The sequence below is a fragment of the Morchella importuna genome (genome assembly GCF_003444635.1).
Source record: "Morchella importuna strain M04M26 chromosome Unknown Morimp01GS040, whole genome shotgun sequence".
NCBI lineage: Eukaryota > Fungi > Ascomycota > Pezizomycetes > Pezizales > Morchellaceae > Morchella > Morchella importuna.
Window position 1 is genome coordinate 427,815 of NW_025763437.1, and position 15,376 is coordinate 443,190.

Here is a 15,376-nt window from a genome sequence, read left to right on the forward strand (position 1 = left end):
CCATCAGCCGCCACTGTTCAGATACGGCATGTTCCAGTCCAAGGGTCATGTGACCTCTTATCGATAACCTCAATGTCAATGATGGTGGCTAATTGTTGACATGATCAGCCACACTGGCAGTGACTGATCTGGGTACCCTACCTACATTGGCCTAGACTGTAGGTGGATCAGGGCTAGATGCCTGAATCTATGGTACTCCTTACATCTAGACTACATGTACCTCCATGTACAGTCGCCCTCCGCTATAACGAACGTGCATATTGGGCCATTTTTTTTTCGGTACAGCAGATTACCCGGCATTATTCGGTATAGCAGACTAAATTCTTTGCTGAAACAAAAAAGAAGCTGGCCCAAGTGGTTCGGTACAGCAAATATTCGGTATAGTGGCATTCGTTACATCGGAGGGCGACTGTACTGGTTATGTACGGCGCCCAGCTTCTGAAACCCACAACTCGCTCTGGTATAAACTGCAAATTTCTAATTCACCACGGCTCAAATAATTAATTCAAACAAAAATCTATTTTATCATGAAGTGAATATTTTTCTTTCTTTTTTTTCTCTCCCTAAAAATATGTCTTGCTACCGAGAAGGAGCTATACTTATTGACTTAATTCTGGTGTTCTCGGCGCCGAGACCCTGAGTACTAGTAAAGTTCAGGTGTAGGTGGTACGTGTAGGTACGTGTGGATGTTAGGCTCCTGGCGCAATATCCTGCTGCATACATGTACCTACATATACTGTCTGGAGTATATGTAAGAACAGTTACTGCACTACATGTAGGTTAGGTTGTTGTGCAAATCAAGGCATATTTGACAATGTCAACCATCCCTTCCGCCTCCGCCCATCATAAAACACAGCCATCAACATGTCCCCCAGATTTATTTTCCGCAATGTATCTACACAATTCTTTCAAAGAACCTTCTCAGCTGCAGCAGCACGTCCTTTCCATGTTTCTGCGAGCACTTTTATTAATGTGAACGACCGTATTCCTGATATTGAGGTTATGGAAGATTCCCCAGGTCCGATAACAAACTTCCTCAATCATTAACACCACTACTACATGCCTGATAAGACATCGGTGATTAATGATTCTGTGCTACAGGTAACAAAATATCAATCGGAAAAGAGCTCAAGGGAAAGAAGGCAATTCTGCTCGGGGTTCCTGCTGGTACATTCCTTCGGCCCGAATCGAGAAATTTTATAGCGAGAAATAACTCTGTTCTACAGCCTTCTCGCCCGGGTGCAGTACGTCTCATATACCTGGGTATATATCGGCAGATCGCAAGATCCCAATCTATGTTATTGCTGTTAACGATCCTTTCGTTACAAAGGTAAAGGCTCATGCCCTGAGGCTTAGAGCGCTATGAGATAGTGGAAAACTCACATGAAATCATACGCAGGCATGGGGTGAATCTTTACAGGGTAGTAAAGAGGCTGGAATTCGGTTTTTGGCAGACCCTGCCTTGAAACTTACAAATGCATTGGATTTAGCTTTTGACGGGACAGCAATATTCGGCGGTCCTAGAAGTAAAAGATATGCTTTAATAGTGGATGATGGCAAGGTCTTGAAGACATTCATTGAGCCCGATAACACTGGAATCAAAGGTAGCACGTTCGAAATATTAACTGAACTTCTATCTGCCGATTGCTGACTTAATAATAGTGTCTGCTGCTGAGAACGTTTTACGTGAGTGGTAGTAATTGCGTAAATTAAGAATGCTCGGATGCTCTTACCTTCATTTTTAAAAACAAGGAAGCTCAGAAAACCCAAGCTTCTTCTTCTCCCTTCTTTCTTCTCCCTAAGCCTCAGCATAATTCATTTACCAATTCGCTTCCCCTTTCACAATCTCCTTTCGGATATATGGAATTGGCTTAGTAGTCGAGCAAGACTTTCCTCACTGTGCCTCAAACCACTCAGAATATGTGTGCTTACATACGGCCGTGAAAAATAGAGTCTTATAATTTTAAATCGTGATCATCTAGCGTTTAGAAGAATTTATAGGAGGCAAAATACATTAGGGTCAGACAGTGGTTTTACGAGTAACATTAACGTCTTGTTCCTATTTAATGAGATGTTTCCAGCCTTGTATAATCTTCCCTGAGGTTGAATCACCTTGGTTCACACTCCTGAGTTGCGCTTGATTATCACGAAACGTGTGTATCGATAGCTGTAATTTTAAATGGGAAGAATTGGAGAGCTGACCTCTTCTAAAAGGGCCGGAACTCATAGATACAAATAATCTAGGAGCTTGAAAATAAGGTCACTTATATGTACACGCATGTATGCACGTATTCGTGTGAATAGATTCGCATAACTTATTACTTCTGAGACCTTGAATTCTGGCGGAGTAGCCGACTTATCGCGCGGGGTACAATCAAGCGAAACCACACCCGCGGAAACGTGAAGACAAGAAGAAGAGGAGGAGGAGGAAGAGGAACAAGAGACAAAGAACTTTGGAGACATAAAAACGATACAGGGCAAAAGAGTAACGATAACCTTGGCGAGCTTTACTTGTGGTTGTTGCCGTGCCTCTTGCAACTCTAGAAAAAAAACTCAACGTTTCCCCCACGAAATTCTCCGTCACCGCCTTTTCACTTCAACTTTCGCCCAACGTCACGTTGCATCTCGCCGCATCTTAGTGACTTTACAATCTCCCTCACTAACAAACTTCCTTCCTCCATAATTTTCTACCTATCTCAGTAGGCATTCTACCATCTTGATTCCGGTACTCTTACTTACCGGATTTCGAACACAGCATTAGTGAAAAGGAACAGCTTAGTTCCTTGGAAAACGCAGCCCAGCTCTCCCCAAATACCAGTTTAGTAGAAAGCTTGGTCAATTCCTATGGCCGACCATGAACCGCTTCAGGAGATCGAATATGAAGGTCTTCCAGGCGGAAGTCTGGCTTCGAACCTCGTCGCCGGCGCCTTTGCTGGAATAATGGTTCATATATCCTTTATGCCCGACTTGACTGGTATTTTGTCTGGGACTGACGAATACCTATCTACTCTTAGGAACATGTTGTTATGTATCCTGTGGATGCCATAAAGGTTTACCAGCAAACTTCAAGATCTGTTACGGCAAGAGTTAACTAGTATTCAGACCCGAATGCAAATTGTCAACCCCACACCAGCAGCGATGTATTCAGGTATCACAAACGCTGTCGCTCAAATATCATCTACAGAAGGCGTCCGTTCATTATGGAGAGGGATTGCGAGCGTGGCGCTGGGTGCTGGTACGTATACGTCGTTTGCATGTCGAGTTTGGGTTATGAGCACAGTGAGAGTTTAATAAGGAACGCCTATAACCGGGTTTTCTCGCAGGTCCTGCTCATGCGGTTTATTTCGGAACATACGAGGCAGTTAAGCAAAAGCTTGGCGGTAATGATGGATCGGAACACCATCCATTCGCAGTTGGTATAGTACCGGTAGATATCCCTCTCGCGCTGTGCTGTGCTAATTATAAGTAACAGCCACTGCCGGAGCTTGTGCCACAATTGCCAGTGATGCTTTGATGAATCCCTTTGATGGTGAGATATTCCAGTCATTGGATTATACCTTCGCTAAAACGGGATACAGTCATCAAGCAGCGCATGCAGGTTCACGGATCGACATACGAGTCAATCACCGAATGCGCTCGTACTGTATATCGTAATGAAGGATTTCGAGCGTTTTACATCTCATATCCGACAACTCTTGCAATGACCATTCCATTCACTGCGATTCAATTCACAGTATACGAAAGCTTTTCTAAGGTGTTGAATCCCGTTAAAAGATATGATCCCTTTTCGCACTGTGTGGCTGGTGGAATGGCAGGCGCCGTAGCTGCAGCGATGACCACTCCTTTGGACGTTATCAAGACCTTATTGCAGACCAGAGGAACTTCGACCAATATGCGGATACGTAATTGTGGGCAAACCTATACTTAAACTGACGTTATAAAGAGTCTGACATGTTGTAGGTGATGGTCTTGTTAACGCTGCAAAGATTATTTATGAAAGGGAGGGGATGAAGGGATTTGCCAGAGGATTAAGGCCTCGCATTGTCACCACCATGCCTAGCACAGCCATTTGCTGGTATGTTTGAAACACCTCCAACCCACAATTTATCACTATCTAAGGAAACTAATATCTTGATAGGACATCGTATGAAATGGCCAAGTATAGATTTCGGTTCCCCCAGTTTGTGCGCCATTACTAATAGCTTAATTTATAGATACTATCTTCTCCGCAACAATTAATTTGTCTTGTCCAATAAGAATGTATAGCGTTAAAAATCTTCGTTCGACGAATTCTTACTTGTCCTTGGTTAGGACCATAGCTGCTCTTTTCAATCATCATAAATTTAGAAGCGGGTAAACATTTGCCGGATTGGTGTGAATCAAGTGGAAACCCTTTTTTCCCTCTCTCTCTTTTTTTTTTTTTTTTTTTTGGCATTTATACAGGTTCGAACTAGGGGAATTTACCATGAATGATTTATATAGTTTTATGGCCCATGTAAATATGCGATTTTAGGGTTAGGAGAGGACAAAAAACCATTATTAGTTTAAAACCAAATAATCAATAACTAGCTAGATCATCTAACTATTGTACTCTATAAGATTGCCATCAAGTTAAGCCTTCGCTGATTGGATAGGAATGCCATCTAATTAACTATATGTAACTGCATACATAATTGCATCCTTATTCGGCTAAGTCGAGATCGAGAAAGTGCCGTGGGTGCCCCACTAGTGCATCAACTTAATTTCAACCTCACGTCCTGTCCGATTTCGCACACTATTATTTCATCCCGAAACCCCACCAAAACTAATCATAATCCTCCTACAATGCCGGTTGGTGTTGTCGTTTCGTGCGGACGGGCTTTAAAGACGATCAGGGTACGCGTGTCTACGCTACAATGGGAGAAGCATATTCGAAGGGTCAGATATCTACATCCAATCTTTCTCCCACACGTTGCAATGCTAATAATTTTGTACAGGATTATGTACGACCAAAATCCTCCTCGTCCATGATGAATATCAAGCATGCGTTGAAGGCGACGTCGTTCGTGTCGAGCCCGAAACCTCTTCGAAAATGAAAAAACATATGGTTGCCGAAATTATCTCGCCGGTTCTAACGGCTGAACCCCGAAAGCCAGTTGAGACCCACGAGCAATGGCTCGCTAGAATGAAGGAAAAGCGAGCTGTGAAAGAGGAAAGGAGGGTTGCAGCGAAGCCTTGGTTATGGGAAAATTCTCTTGTCTTGAAGGAACTAAGACCAGAGAAATGGCTCGAGGCAAAGGAAAAGTCTTCAAGCCTCAAACAAATAGGGGTTTAGGGCAATAGTCTACGGTGGGGGTCACTATTTACTTACATGTAGGCATGGGGTTTGTAAAAATATTAGAGGATAGAGACTGCTACCTTGAGATGTCAGTGTCACCGCTAAAACATCCAATCTATAACTATAACGCCCATTGCGGAATTTCACGAAAGACTGATGGTATATCAGCGTAGCGAGCGATAGGGCGCGTGCCGGTCCACTCATCATCTTTCAAAGACAGAAAGTAATTGTACATGTTCAAATTCATGCCTTGAGTTCTCTCAAAGGTCCGGAAGTTCGGTTGAATTTCAACTAGTGGTCCTATGATGAGGAGTACCGCCTCACACTTGCTCTCCATACTTTTTTGACCAATCTTCAAACAATTGTAGTCCTTCTTTACTTACGCTGGGTCTTATCGAAGTAAGGCTGGCTTCAAAGTCTGAGAAGGTTATCGGACGAATGTCATCTTTCTGCATCTGAAGTAATGCCTCCCCGAGACTGCGTAATGGCCCCATAGCAGCATCCTTTGCCAACGCAGTCAAGTCTGAGCCGGAAAAGCCTTTATGTGGATATAAGCCCAATGCCTCAAGTCATCAGGAATGCTGTTAACTCACCGTCAGTAAGCCTAACAAGATGCTCCATTTCTTCGTGATTAAGTTTATATTTCTGGTTGCTCAATAGTCGTAAAAGTTGTTTTTCCCGCGTTGATCCCTCTGGTAAAGGAATATACTGCCTACGAACGAACCTTCGCCTAGCAGCATCGTCAATCGCCCAAGGTAAGTTTGTAGCAGCCAATACTAAAACTCTTGAGGCATCTCCTATTTTAGTGTCATTCCCGGCGGCAGCTCTTGTTAAATCAGACCACTGGATCAAAAATTCCGTCTTGATCCGCCGGGTAGCCTCATGTTCACCGTTCCCATTCCTAGAAGAAAGAAGGGAATCTATCTCATCTACAAATATGATACTTGGTGCAAGTGCTTTGGCTAGAGCGAAGAGAGCTCGAACAAGCTTCTCCGACTCACCAAGCTGCAAGACCCATTTAGATAGCTGGCTTCCTATGTGAGGAATAAGGCAATGCTTACATATTTAGACGTCAAAGAAGATGCCGATATCGAGAAGAACGTGGATTTCGATTCCGTCGCAACAGCTCTGGCAATCATCGTTTTACCAGTGCCTGGAGGGCCGAACAGTAGCATCCCTCTTACAGGCTCCCTTAGGCCACTAAATAGGTCAGGCCTCAAGAATGGATAGACAACGGCCTCCTTCAAAGCTAGTTTTGCGGCGTCTAGCCCGGCAATGTCATCCCACTTGACCTCATCCCCCTGAATGACTATCTCATTGGCTACTTGCAAGGCAGCCTGCATATCCACCCCTTTACCAATCATCTTAAGTGCATTAGCTATTCGATTACCCTGTTCTGTCGCGGCGTCATCTTGGAATACAGTCTCTTGAGAAGTATTCCCGGCGCTATAAGTATTGTTTTCTCTCTCGAGTATTTGGCCAAACTGTTGAGAGCTCGTCTGATGGAGATCATCTTTGAGAATTGGCAGGTTCCGCTGGTTATTTCGCTCCATTGAAGCTATCTGCAGAGTATGATGAACTGGCTTTCTGGGTAGGGGTGAATTCACGTTCGTTATCATTGAACGTTTAACGCTAGATTTCAAGAGGTTCAGTTCTGGCGTAGTAGTAGCAGTAGTAGCAGCAGCAGAAGCAGTAGTGGTAGTAGAAGTAATGGGCACCGAGACACCCAGGTCCAACTGATGGTAATGTTTGGAAGTGTGGACATCTCCTAAGCCCATAGGGGATTCATGAGATGAAGTCAAGGATCTACCTATGGGACACTTATGTGGTGGAGGGGGTGGAGGCAAAGGACCAAGGGAGGGTTGGCCAGAATTTCCGAGAGGAACTACCGCATCATAGGAGCGGTGCACCCCCTTGGGTGGGATAAGACTAGGCAGGCTACGCTGTTGATAGGATGTGATATGTAGGCTGTTAGGAAGATCAAATGTTGATGCAGAAGCCCCATCATGATTTCTGGTATGGTGCACATTGTCCGCTAATGGGACTGAAAGTGAACGAGCGAAGGATTCTCCCTCGGCTCGCGATAGAGAGTTCCAAGCAAGGGCAGCTGCTTTCACAGCTGTAACGCCCTCTGGTTTAGGTGAGGTCTCACTTTTCTTTTCCTTTTTGGAGGATCGTAGGGTTGATAGAAACGCTCTTTTTTCTGGATTAGGTGTTCGTGATAATCCTGAGACACCCACGAGGGGAATCGTTCTGATCGAATGAAAGCTACGTGTAGAATATACCCCAAGTGACGACGGAGACATCGCAGTAGAAGCACGAGGCGGATGTGGCCGCTCTGGTAGTGCCGGCGGGGTAGGAGACGGTGTTGCACACTCTGTGGGTAAAGGCTTCGTAGGATCAATCTTCTCCAGATTGCCACCAGTATTTCTCATTTGATTATTCTGGATATTTTTCTTGCTCGTTAACATTGTTTGCAAAATGTCAACCTTTTCCTGACAATGATCTTGCATTGTTTTCAGCGAATGCAGAAGTGTTCTCTCGGTTTCGGTGCAAGGTCGATAGCCCGCAGTATTATGACCTCGGAGTTGAGAAAGACACTCGCGCCAACATCTCAGAGCCTCGTCGTCGTTTCCCTGGCTTTCATAGTATACCTAAAGCCTCGCTATCAATAGATACACAAGGAAAGGAGCTTGATTAAGCGGAGAAGTCTTTTGGGTAGATGGGATATTTACAGCCGTGGAACATATAAGGTGTGACTGGTCATACGTCTTCTGTAAAGTAGAATATGCCTTGGCCTTCATGGCATGTAGTGAAAGTTCTGATATTTCTGATGGCTAGTTTTGTAATGAAAGTACTGGTTTGGGGGTAAAATAGCAGAAGAGCTCCTTAAAGCTAGAGTAGAGATGAAGTAGAGTCCTATACTCTAGACGAATTCCTGAGCCGATCACTGGCTGGTACGTGCGTGTGTGGGTACTCTCCTGGTACCTACAGTTCTATTTATGTGCATATCTCAATGTTTCAAACGGTGCAACATGAAACGCTACAATTGCTCCCACTAGATCCTTAAGGCCATAATTAAGAGCAGTCCGGTGTGGTCCTACAAAAATAGGTTCAAGCCCCCTAGTGTGGTAGAAGCCAGGGTTAGGTTTAATACCCGCTGTTGTTGAGCATCTGAGGTGGCGCTGGAAAAACATCAATATTTGTAAATAAGATTTGCCTCGTTGAATTGCCCTTGCTGCTTTAGAAAGCAGAATTAAAGGGCAAATTTTACAGGAAGACTTTGTTTTGAAAGTCAACGGAGCAAAGATTATTGGTTCGAGGGTCGGTCTAACTGGTTATCATAACTACATGTAGGTAGGGTCAAGCTGTCCCCAGATCATCAATCCACGCCCAACTTTAACAAGAATCACATTCTGTGGCTTGCTTGTGAAAGGTGCTTTGTAGTCCCATTCTCATGATCGAATATGCAAGTATGTATCTAGTCTTCAACTCTCATTTTGGAAGCGTTTTCTTGTGTCCTCCTTGGGAGGTCATTCGTGGAGTTAATAAACCATTTGTATAACTGCGTTGAATCGATAACGCCCAAAATGGTCTCACCGTTCTAAGCTATTCCCCCCTCTTCTTTCTATCAATTTGAAGTTGCAAATATGGTTCGGCTATATAATTATCAAGTTTGTACTTAGAAATCGGGACAGTATCTACTCCTTCATATGCCCTCCATTCTGGGTCTGAAAAGAATGCTGAATAACCCCATCAGAGATGAGGACAAAACAGAAAAAGTAAAAGAAGAAAAAACGAGGACAGGTGAACAGGTGAATACAGTTTCCTAGGATCATGTACTCGCATCCACCTGGGTCGATTTTTCGGCTTGTTCAGAAATAGCAGTAAGCTCGCCGACAAAGGATTGACCCCAGAAAGAGCTTATTTCTCCTCGTTAGTATCTAGTTTATAAGGCAGTGGCAAGAAAGCTCACCTTGTATACTTTGTAACGTACTCATAGAGCTTTTTATGATTTGCCTCTCGCAGATCAGGAGGAAGTGTTATAGCCTCGTGTATGGCGTTTGCCAATTCCTCTGTGTTCCATGGGTTGACAACGATACTTCCGTTCAAACTTTGAGCTGCGCCAGTGAATTCGGAGAGAATCATAACTCCATGTCGTTTTTGCTGAGTCGCGATGTACTCATAAGAAACGAGATTCATGCCGTCCCGGGTGGAGCTAACAAGACAAACATCGGAAACGGCGTAAAGGGAGATAAGTTCTTCAAAGTTGACGCTCTTATGCATGAAGTGAATAGGCATAAACTCAACAGAGCCTTAGGTTGATGTCGTCAGCACCTACTATGAAGGGTTTCTACCTGGACGTTATATCCTACCGAATCGACCATTGATACGGCCCACAAGCTCGTTTACAACTGCCCGAAGATTTTGGTATTCTTCCACATCGCCTCTACTCGGGACGGCCACTTGAACAAGAACAACTTTCCCAATCCATTCCGGATGCTCGGTCAAGAATACCTCCAATGCATGCAGTTTTTGAGGAACGCCCTTAATATAATCTAACCGATCGACGCCCACGATAAGTTTTACACCCTGGAATTTTTTTTCGAGTTGAGCAATTCTATCTTGGACTGATTGTTTTTGCAAGCCTTCAGTGAACTTATCGGGATCTATGCCAATGGGGAAGGCGCCCACGGTTCGTAGTTTCCCTTTGAATTCTACGCCGTTCGGAGTGGTTGTCAACCCTCTAAAAGAATCAGTATTATGCATTCAGATATTGGATATTGTGCCCTTGAGGTAGAAAACTTACAATATACGAGAGCAGGATGATAGGAAATGTCTGGCGTAGTCAAAAGTATGGAAACCTAGCAAATCGCAATGCAAAACTCCTTCGAGAATTTCCTCTCTGACTGGCAGAATTCTATATATTTCACTGCTTGGGAATGGTGTATGCAGGAAAAAGCCAATCTTCACATTCTTGACCGACGTCCCGATCTCCTCCCTTAGCATAGCCGGGAGCAGCATCAAATGATAATCGTGAACCCATACTAGGTCGCCATCCTTAACAGACTTGGCGACAGCCTTGGCAAATAGTCTATTCGCATCTCTATAAGCGACCCACGCATTCTCATCGAAGCTGATTTCGCCGGGATGGTAGTGGAACAAAGGCCAAAGAATCGAGTCTTTAAGAAAACTTATTAGGAACAGCTGTGATAGTACCGGTTGTGACTGACTTACTTGAAAATCCGTTATCTTGAGAAGTGTTAGTTACGGTGTAAGGTCAATAAAGATGTACAAATGACAAACTCACAATGTCGATCGGCCATCTCATCAGGAATCCAAATAGGCACAGCTTGATATTTCTCTTCTAGTTCTTTCGTGACCTTGTCTACATCTCCCTCTGGGACCTCTAGTCCTGGCCAGCCAAACCAGTGGAAAGTTGTATCTTTGGTCATCCCAGACAGGCCGCTGACTAGCCCCCCGGAGGACATGTTGTAGGAGTATTCACCATTGTCTTTTTTCTTTAGTGATATAGGCAATCGATTGCTCACCATAATCAGATTTGATTGCGTAGCCATTGCGGGGTTGTGCTATATGAAATGACGTTTTACAAGTAGGTGTAGTTCTTTTGAGTGTTGCGGGGTGAATAATGAGTGTTGCGGGGTGAGTGATCAGACTCAGCAGCTGCTTCAGTCGGAACGAGGAAACAGACTGATTCCCAAGAAGCAAAGAAATATGTGGTAAACCCGTGAGAGGTGGAGAGGTGGGAGGAAGGATAACTAATGGAGAGAACCTGGGAGGGGTAAATACGTCAGATACCTAGATGGACGTACACCTTCCTACTCTAACCACGAGGGTGTTCTACCGAAAGGAGTGCAGCAAAACAAATCTCTGAGCAAAAAATACAACCGAAAAAAGGTCTGAACTCTTCACTAGCGCTATCTATAGGCTATGTACTTTATGTAGTGAAGTCGAGATTAAAATAGTAATCTAGTACGAGGGGTGGTGGGGCCTTACAACAACCGCATACGTCATGAGTATATGTACCTAGCAAGAAAACAACTTTCCGCGAAAAAACACGGTTGGAAAAACAAAAGTGATGTTAAGTGAATAGGGAATATTAGCATACTCAACTAGGTCAACACCAATGTCAGGAAGCTCCACGAATGTCAAACGATTGTATAGAGTGACAGCTTGTGAAGCCTAACATAATCAACTTGCTGAACATTAAACTGCAGATGGCTGCTCCAGAGAGCGAGTGATGTCTCATGACTACATGGCGTAAATCCCTTCGTTTAGTGGATAGTTTTTCACGCCCTACAGGACTCAGTGCAGCGAAAGGGCGATCAGTAGCGCCCTGACTTTGGAAGGATTGGGTCGGTAACGAATGGCATTGTACATAGACAGGTTCTTTATTAGCAAAGAGGCAAAACACCATGACTAGGGTCCCGTGGAGCCTATTTTGAGAATTATAGCTCCGAATTAATACAGAGTTATATTATTAAGATCGATGATTGCGGCTATATTGTAATTGTGTAACGGGGACAGTCATTCCACGTATCGCTGGAATCCGATAGAAAGATTTGGCCATGCAAGATAGAAATCAGGTTTAGATTATTCAAAGATTTATTGCTAGAACTCAATAATCTTTAAGGGCTCTGCTACTGAGTAGATGTAATGGAGGTCTATGGGCGTAGGGACTATAGTGCCAAGGAATACAACCGAGGCAAGGTCGTAGCGATAGATATTCGAGACTATGGACTATGAGACAGCTCTGCCTGGTCTGACCAACCAGTTGAACCCTATGACGAGACGTAGAACAAGAATTGTATTCATGGAGTAAATACAAGATAGATAGATAGATAGTTTTATTGTAACGGTGGTCTATGGACGTAGGGACTATGGTGCCAAGGAATACAACCGAGGCGAGGACGTGGCAATAGGTATTCAGGACTATGGGCTATGGAGTGGCTCTATCTAGTCTGACAACTAGTTGAACCCTATGACGAGGCGTAGAACAAAAGTAGTATTCGTTGGGGTAGATACAGGATTTGGATTTGGATTTTTATATTGCTTTGAAGTACAGGACTTATCGCACGCCGGACCCTCCGCCAAACATAAGAGAGAAACAAAGGAAACGATGAAAGAAATTTAAAAGAAGGTACAGAAAAGAAAGGAGAAAAAACCAAAGAAACCGATCATCATTCCTCCGGGTCCTCCTCGTCCATTTCGTACCAGTCGAGTAGGTTGGTTTTTGTTGCAAACTGTAGAATCAGGTCTACGTTGAGGTTGGTAAATAGCCAGTTTTCCCAAGTGGGCGGCCCCGGGATTTTGTCCATAAGTGGCCTTCGTAGTTGTGTCCATCGTGGGCAGTCGATCATGGTGTGTTTGGAGGATTGTTCCGAGCCGCATTGGCAGGGTTCAGGTTCCGTAAATGCTGCATATCTGTCTATCCTAGTGACTTGACATCGTATGCGGTGGATGAGTTTTGCTTTGGATCGGAGGAGTTTTGCTCGCTTTGGTGGGATTTTTAGGGTTCCTGGTTCGTGGTAGTTGATGAGTGGGATGGAGTTCCATTCTTCTATCATTCGTTTGGTGAGGGTATCGTTTTGTATCCATCTTTCTCTGTGGTTACCTGGTTCCTGAAAGGGTAGCATGAGTGATGCAATCCGATGTAGGCCTGTGCCTTTAATGTTTTTTATTCTGGTGGGGAGGAGTTGGATGAGTCCTTCGTTGAGTGGGTGGTCCGCAGGGTGGCAGAGGATGCGCGTCCCGTACTTCCGCGATTTGTGGTTGAGGAGGTGTTCGAGTGGGGGAAGTGCTGCCTCTTTCAGTAGTTTTTCGGTTTTGGTCCAGCGGGGTAGGCCTGTTATAATCCTGGCGGCTTCGTTGTAGAGGGGGGATAATGATCGGAGGATGTGGTCGGCTCCTGTCCACCATGCCTCCGATCCCCATAGGATGGTGGGGAGGAAGCCTTGGACGATGAGGTGGTGGATGGATTTTGTTGTTGATCCTGGGAGGTAGGCGATGTTTCTGATTCTGCCTAGGGCTATGAGGCCTTTGGCGATGGTTTCTTCGATGTGTGGTCGGAAGGAGAGCGTTGAGTCCAGCCAGACTCCTACGTATTTGAGTCTATCTTTGGGGTGGATTTCTTCTTTTGCGATTTTTACCGAGTTCTTAGGGTCCGGGGTGCTTGATGTTGTGGGTTTGAAGAAGACGAGGTCGGATTTTTGGGGTTCATATTTGATGTTAAGGGGTTCTGCTTTCTTAATTCTTTCTTCCATCCTTTCGTTGAGTCTTTTGGTGATGAAGAGAGGGGACTTCGCGAGTTGGATGAGTGCGTCGTCGTCGATGTAGGTGGTGTTGATTTCTTTGGGAGAGTTGGTGGGGTCTGTTATTACCCCGGCGTATATCATAAATAGTACTGGGGATAGGGGGGATCCTTGGGGTAGTCCTGAGGAATATGGTCGTGGTGGTTCCAGTTCGTGGTTAAATTGGAATTGAAGTGTTCGATTGGTGTTGAATTCCTTGCACCAGGTCGTCAGGTATGTTGGAAATCTCTGTTGGGTCATGATCTCGGCGAGTAGGAGGTGGTCGACACAGTTGAAGGCTCCTTGTATGTCGTTTGTGAGGAGTGCTGGTCTGTCTGGGGTAGTTCCTGTAGTTCGCTTGATCAGGAGGTTTTGTTGGATGGGCGTGAGCGTGCGGAGTAAGGCATCGATCGCTGAGATAGTTGGTCTGCCTCCGAATTGGTCTTTACTAAGGGTTTCCAGGATGGTTCCGGCAGTGCATAATCTTGTTGCCACTATCTTTTCCAGTACTTTGCTAAAGCATTGTAGTAGGGAGATGGGTCGGTAGGCTTTGGCCGATGAGTAGTCGGATTTTCCTGGTTTCGGGATTGGTATGCATTTTGCCACTTTCCATCGGTCCGGTTGGACTCCATGTCGGAGCATGGCTGAGAACATGTCCTGGAAGAGTTGGGTGTTTGACTTAATTGTTGCCTGTATGAAAGGATATGGTATGTTGTCAGGGCCAGTGGCCGAATGTGCTGGGCATGATTTGATTGCGGACGTGATTTCTTCTGTTGTTACTTCCTGGAAATCGTCACTAAGGTCAAAGGATGGGGGTCTGATTTGGAGTGGGGGGTTGTTGGGGGACGTCCAATTTGTGGGGAAGAGTTGGGCTCTTAGAGCTTGGCACTTCCCCGCAAACGTTTCTTCACCTTGTATAGTTGGGATTGTAGTGTCCCTTCTTTTCCCCGTGTTGATTAGTTTCCAGATGGCACTTCCCTTGGCCTCCGTGAGTTCTTTTTCCCTTTGTTCCGCTTTGGCTTTTCGGATTGCTGCCGTCCATCTTCTACTGGTTTTCCTGAAAGATTCCCTATCTTCGTCCTTTTGGGTGTTTCTGGCTTTCCTTTCTAGTGTGTTGAGGGTTGATTTGATTTCTTTCAGCTCTGGGGTCCACCATTTCTTAGATTTGATGTGTCCTTGGCTCCATGGGGTCACCTGATCTATCAGGTTATCTATATGTTCGAGTATGAAGTCGACCGATTGCTTTGTGTGGTTCTGGCATTCCCATGCTTCGGGGGGGAACTGGAGGCCTGAGATGTTCTCTTCCAGTTTTTCCCAATTCGTTCGATGCCATAGTCTCCTGGGGGTGTGGGGGGGCTTCTCTATTCGTAGTTGTAGGATGGTTTTCCCATGGTCGGATCCGGCTCCATGTCGGTCAATGTTCCACCGGACGTCATGGTCCAGTACTGGTCCTTTGACTAAAGTCAAGTCAATGATGGTCGGTCTGTTGTTGTTTCTGGGGAAATGTGTGAATTCGCCTGGTTCGTTAAGTAGGGATAGCCTTTGTCGATCGATCCATCTCTTTATTTTCCTGGATCCGGGTTTGTCCGTTCTGATTGTGTTGGTGTAGTCGTGGGATCTGTGCCCATACCAGTGTTGGTGGTGGCTGTTGAAGTCTCCCATGACGAGGCAGTTTTGGATGGTGGTTATCTGTCTGGAGATTTCTGCGAAGGGTCCGCTTCGTCCTGGTGAGTATATGTTGAGGATC

The 15,376-nt window shown here is 45.0% G+C and overlaps 6 protein-coding genes across 6 annotated transcripts; 3 read left to right on the forward strand and 3 right to left on the reverse strand.

Annotated features, from left to right (window-relative positions):
• Positions 1–864: 864 nt before the first annotated feature.
• LAJ45_09986 (uncharacterized protein) lies at positions 865–1,974 on the forward strand (the record flags this gene model as incomplete). Its single annotated transcript, XM_046119517.1, has 6 exons — positions 865–1,018; positions 1,102–1,167; positions 1,227–1,330; positions 1,400–1,604; positions 1,663–1,686; positions 1,952–1,974. The coding sequence occupies 6 exons, from the start codon at positions 865–867 to the stop codon at positions 1,972–1,974; spliced, it is 576 nt and encodes a 191-aa protein (XP_045967368.1).
• An 870-nt stretch (positions 1,975–2,844) lies between these two features.
• Positions 2,845–4,239, forward strand: LAJ45_09987 (uncharacterized protein; the record flags this gene model as incomplete). Its single annotated transcript, XM_046119518.1, has 9 exons — positions 2,845–2,943; positions 3,015–3,050; positions 3,103–3,235; positions 3,324–3,416; positions 3,473–3,529; positions 3,579–3,908; positions 3,961–4,075; positions 4,139–4,159; positions 4,215–4,239. 9 exons carry the CDS (start codon positions 2,845–2,847, stop codon positions 4,237–4,239), a joined length of 909 nt encoding a protein of 302 aa, XP_045967369.1.
• Positions 4,240–4,895: 656 nt separating this feature from the next.
• On the forward strand, positions 4,896–5,314 carry LAJ45_09988 (uncharacterized protein; the record flags this gene model as incomplete). The annotated part of the gene is made up of 2 exons (XM_046119519.1): positions 4,896–4,917; positions 4,977–5,314. The coding sequence occupies 2 exons, from the start codon at positions 4,896–4,898 to the stop codon at positions 5,312–5,314; spliced, it is 360 nt and encodes a 119-aa protein (XP_045967370.1).
• A 323-nt stretch (positions 5,315–5,637) lies between these two features.
• Positions 5,638–8,121, reverse strand: LAJ45_09989 (uncharacterized protein; the record flags this gene model as incomplete). The annotated part of the gene is made up of 4 exons (XM_046119520.1): positions 5,638–5,855; positions 5,911–6,322; positions 6,379–7,971; positions 8,053–8,121. 4 exons carry the CDS (start codon positions 8,119–8,121, stop codon positions 5,638–5,640), a joined length of 2,292 nt encoding a protein of 763 aa, XP_045967371.1.
• A 1,031-nt stretch (positions 8,122–9,152) lies between these two features.
• LAJ45_09990 (uncharacterized protein) lies at positions 9,153–11,353 on the reverse strand (the record flags this gene model as incomplete). Its single annotated transcript, XM_046119521.1, has 8 exons — positions 9,153–9,240; positions 9,294–9,633; positions 9,694–10,064; positions 10,128–10,500; positions 10,556–10,570; positions 10,629–10,790; positions 10,870–11,029; positions 11,336–11,353. The coding sequence occupies 8 exons, from the start codon at positions 11,351–11,353 to the stop codon at positions 9,153–9,155; spliced, it is 1,527 nt and encodes a 508-aa protein (XP_045967372.1).
• Positions 11,354–12,519: 1,166 nt separating this feature from the next.
• LAJ45_09991 (uncharacterized protein) lies at positions 12,520–15,291 on the reverse strand (the record flags this gene model as incomplete). Its single annotated transcript, XM_046119522.1, has 1 exon — positions 12,520–15,291. One exon carries the CDS (start codon positions 15,289–15,291, stop codon positions 12,520–12,522), a length of 2,772 nt encoding a protein of 923 aa, XP_045967373.1.
• Between the last annotated feature and the right edge of the window lie 85 nt (positions 15,292–15,376).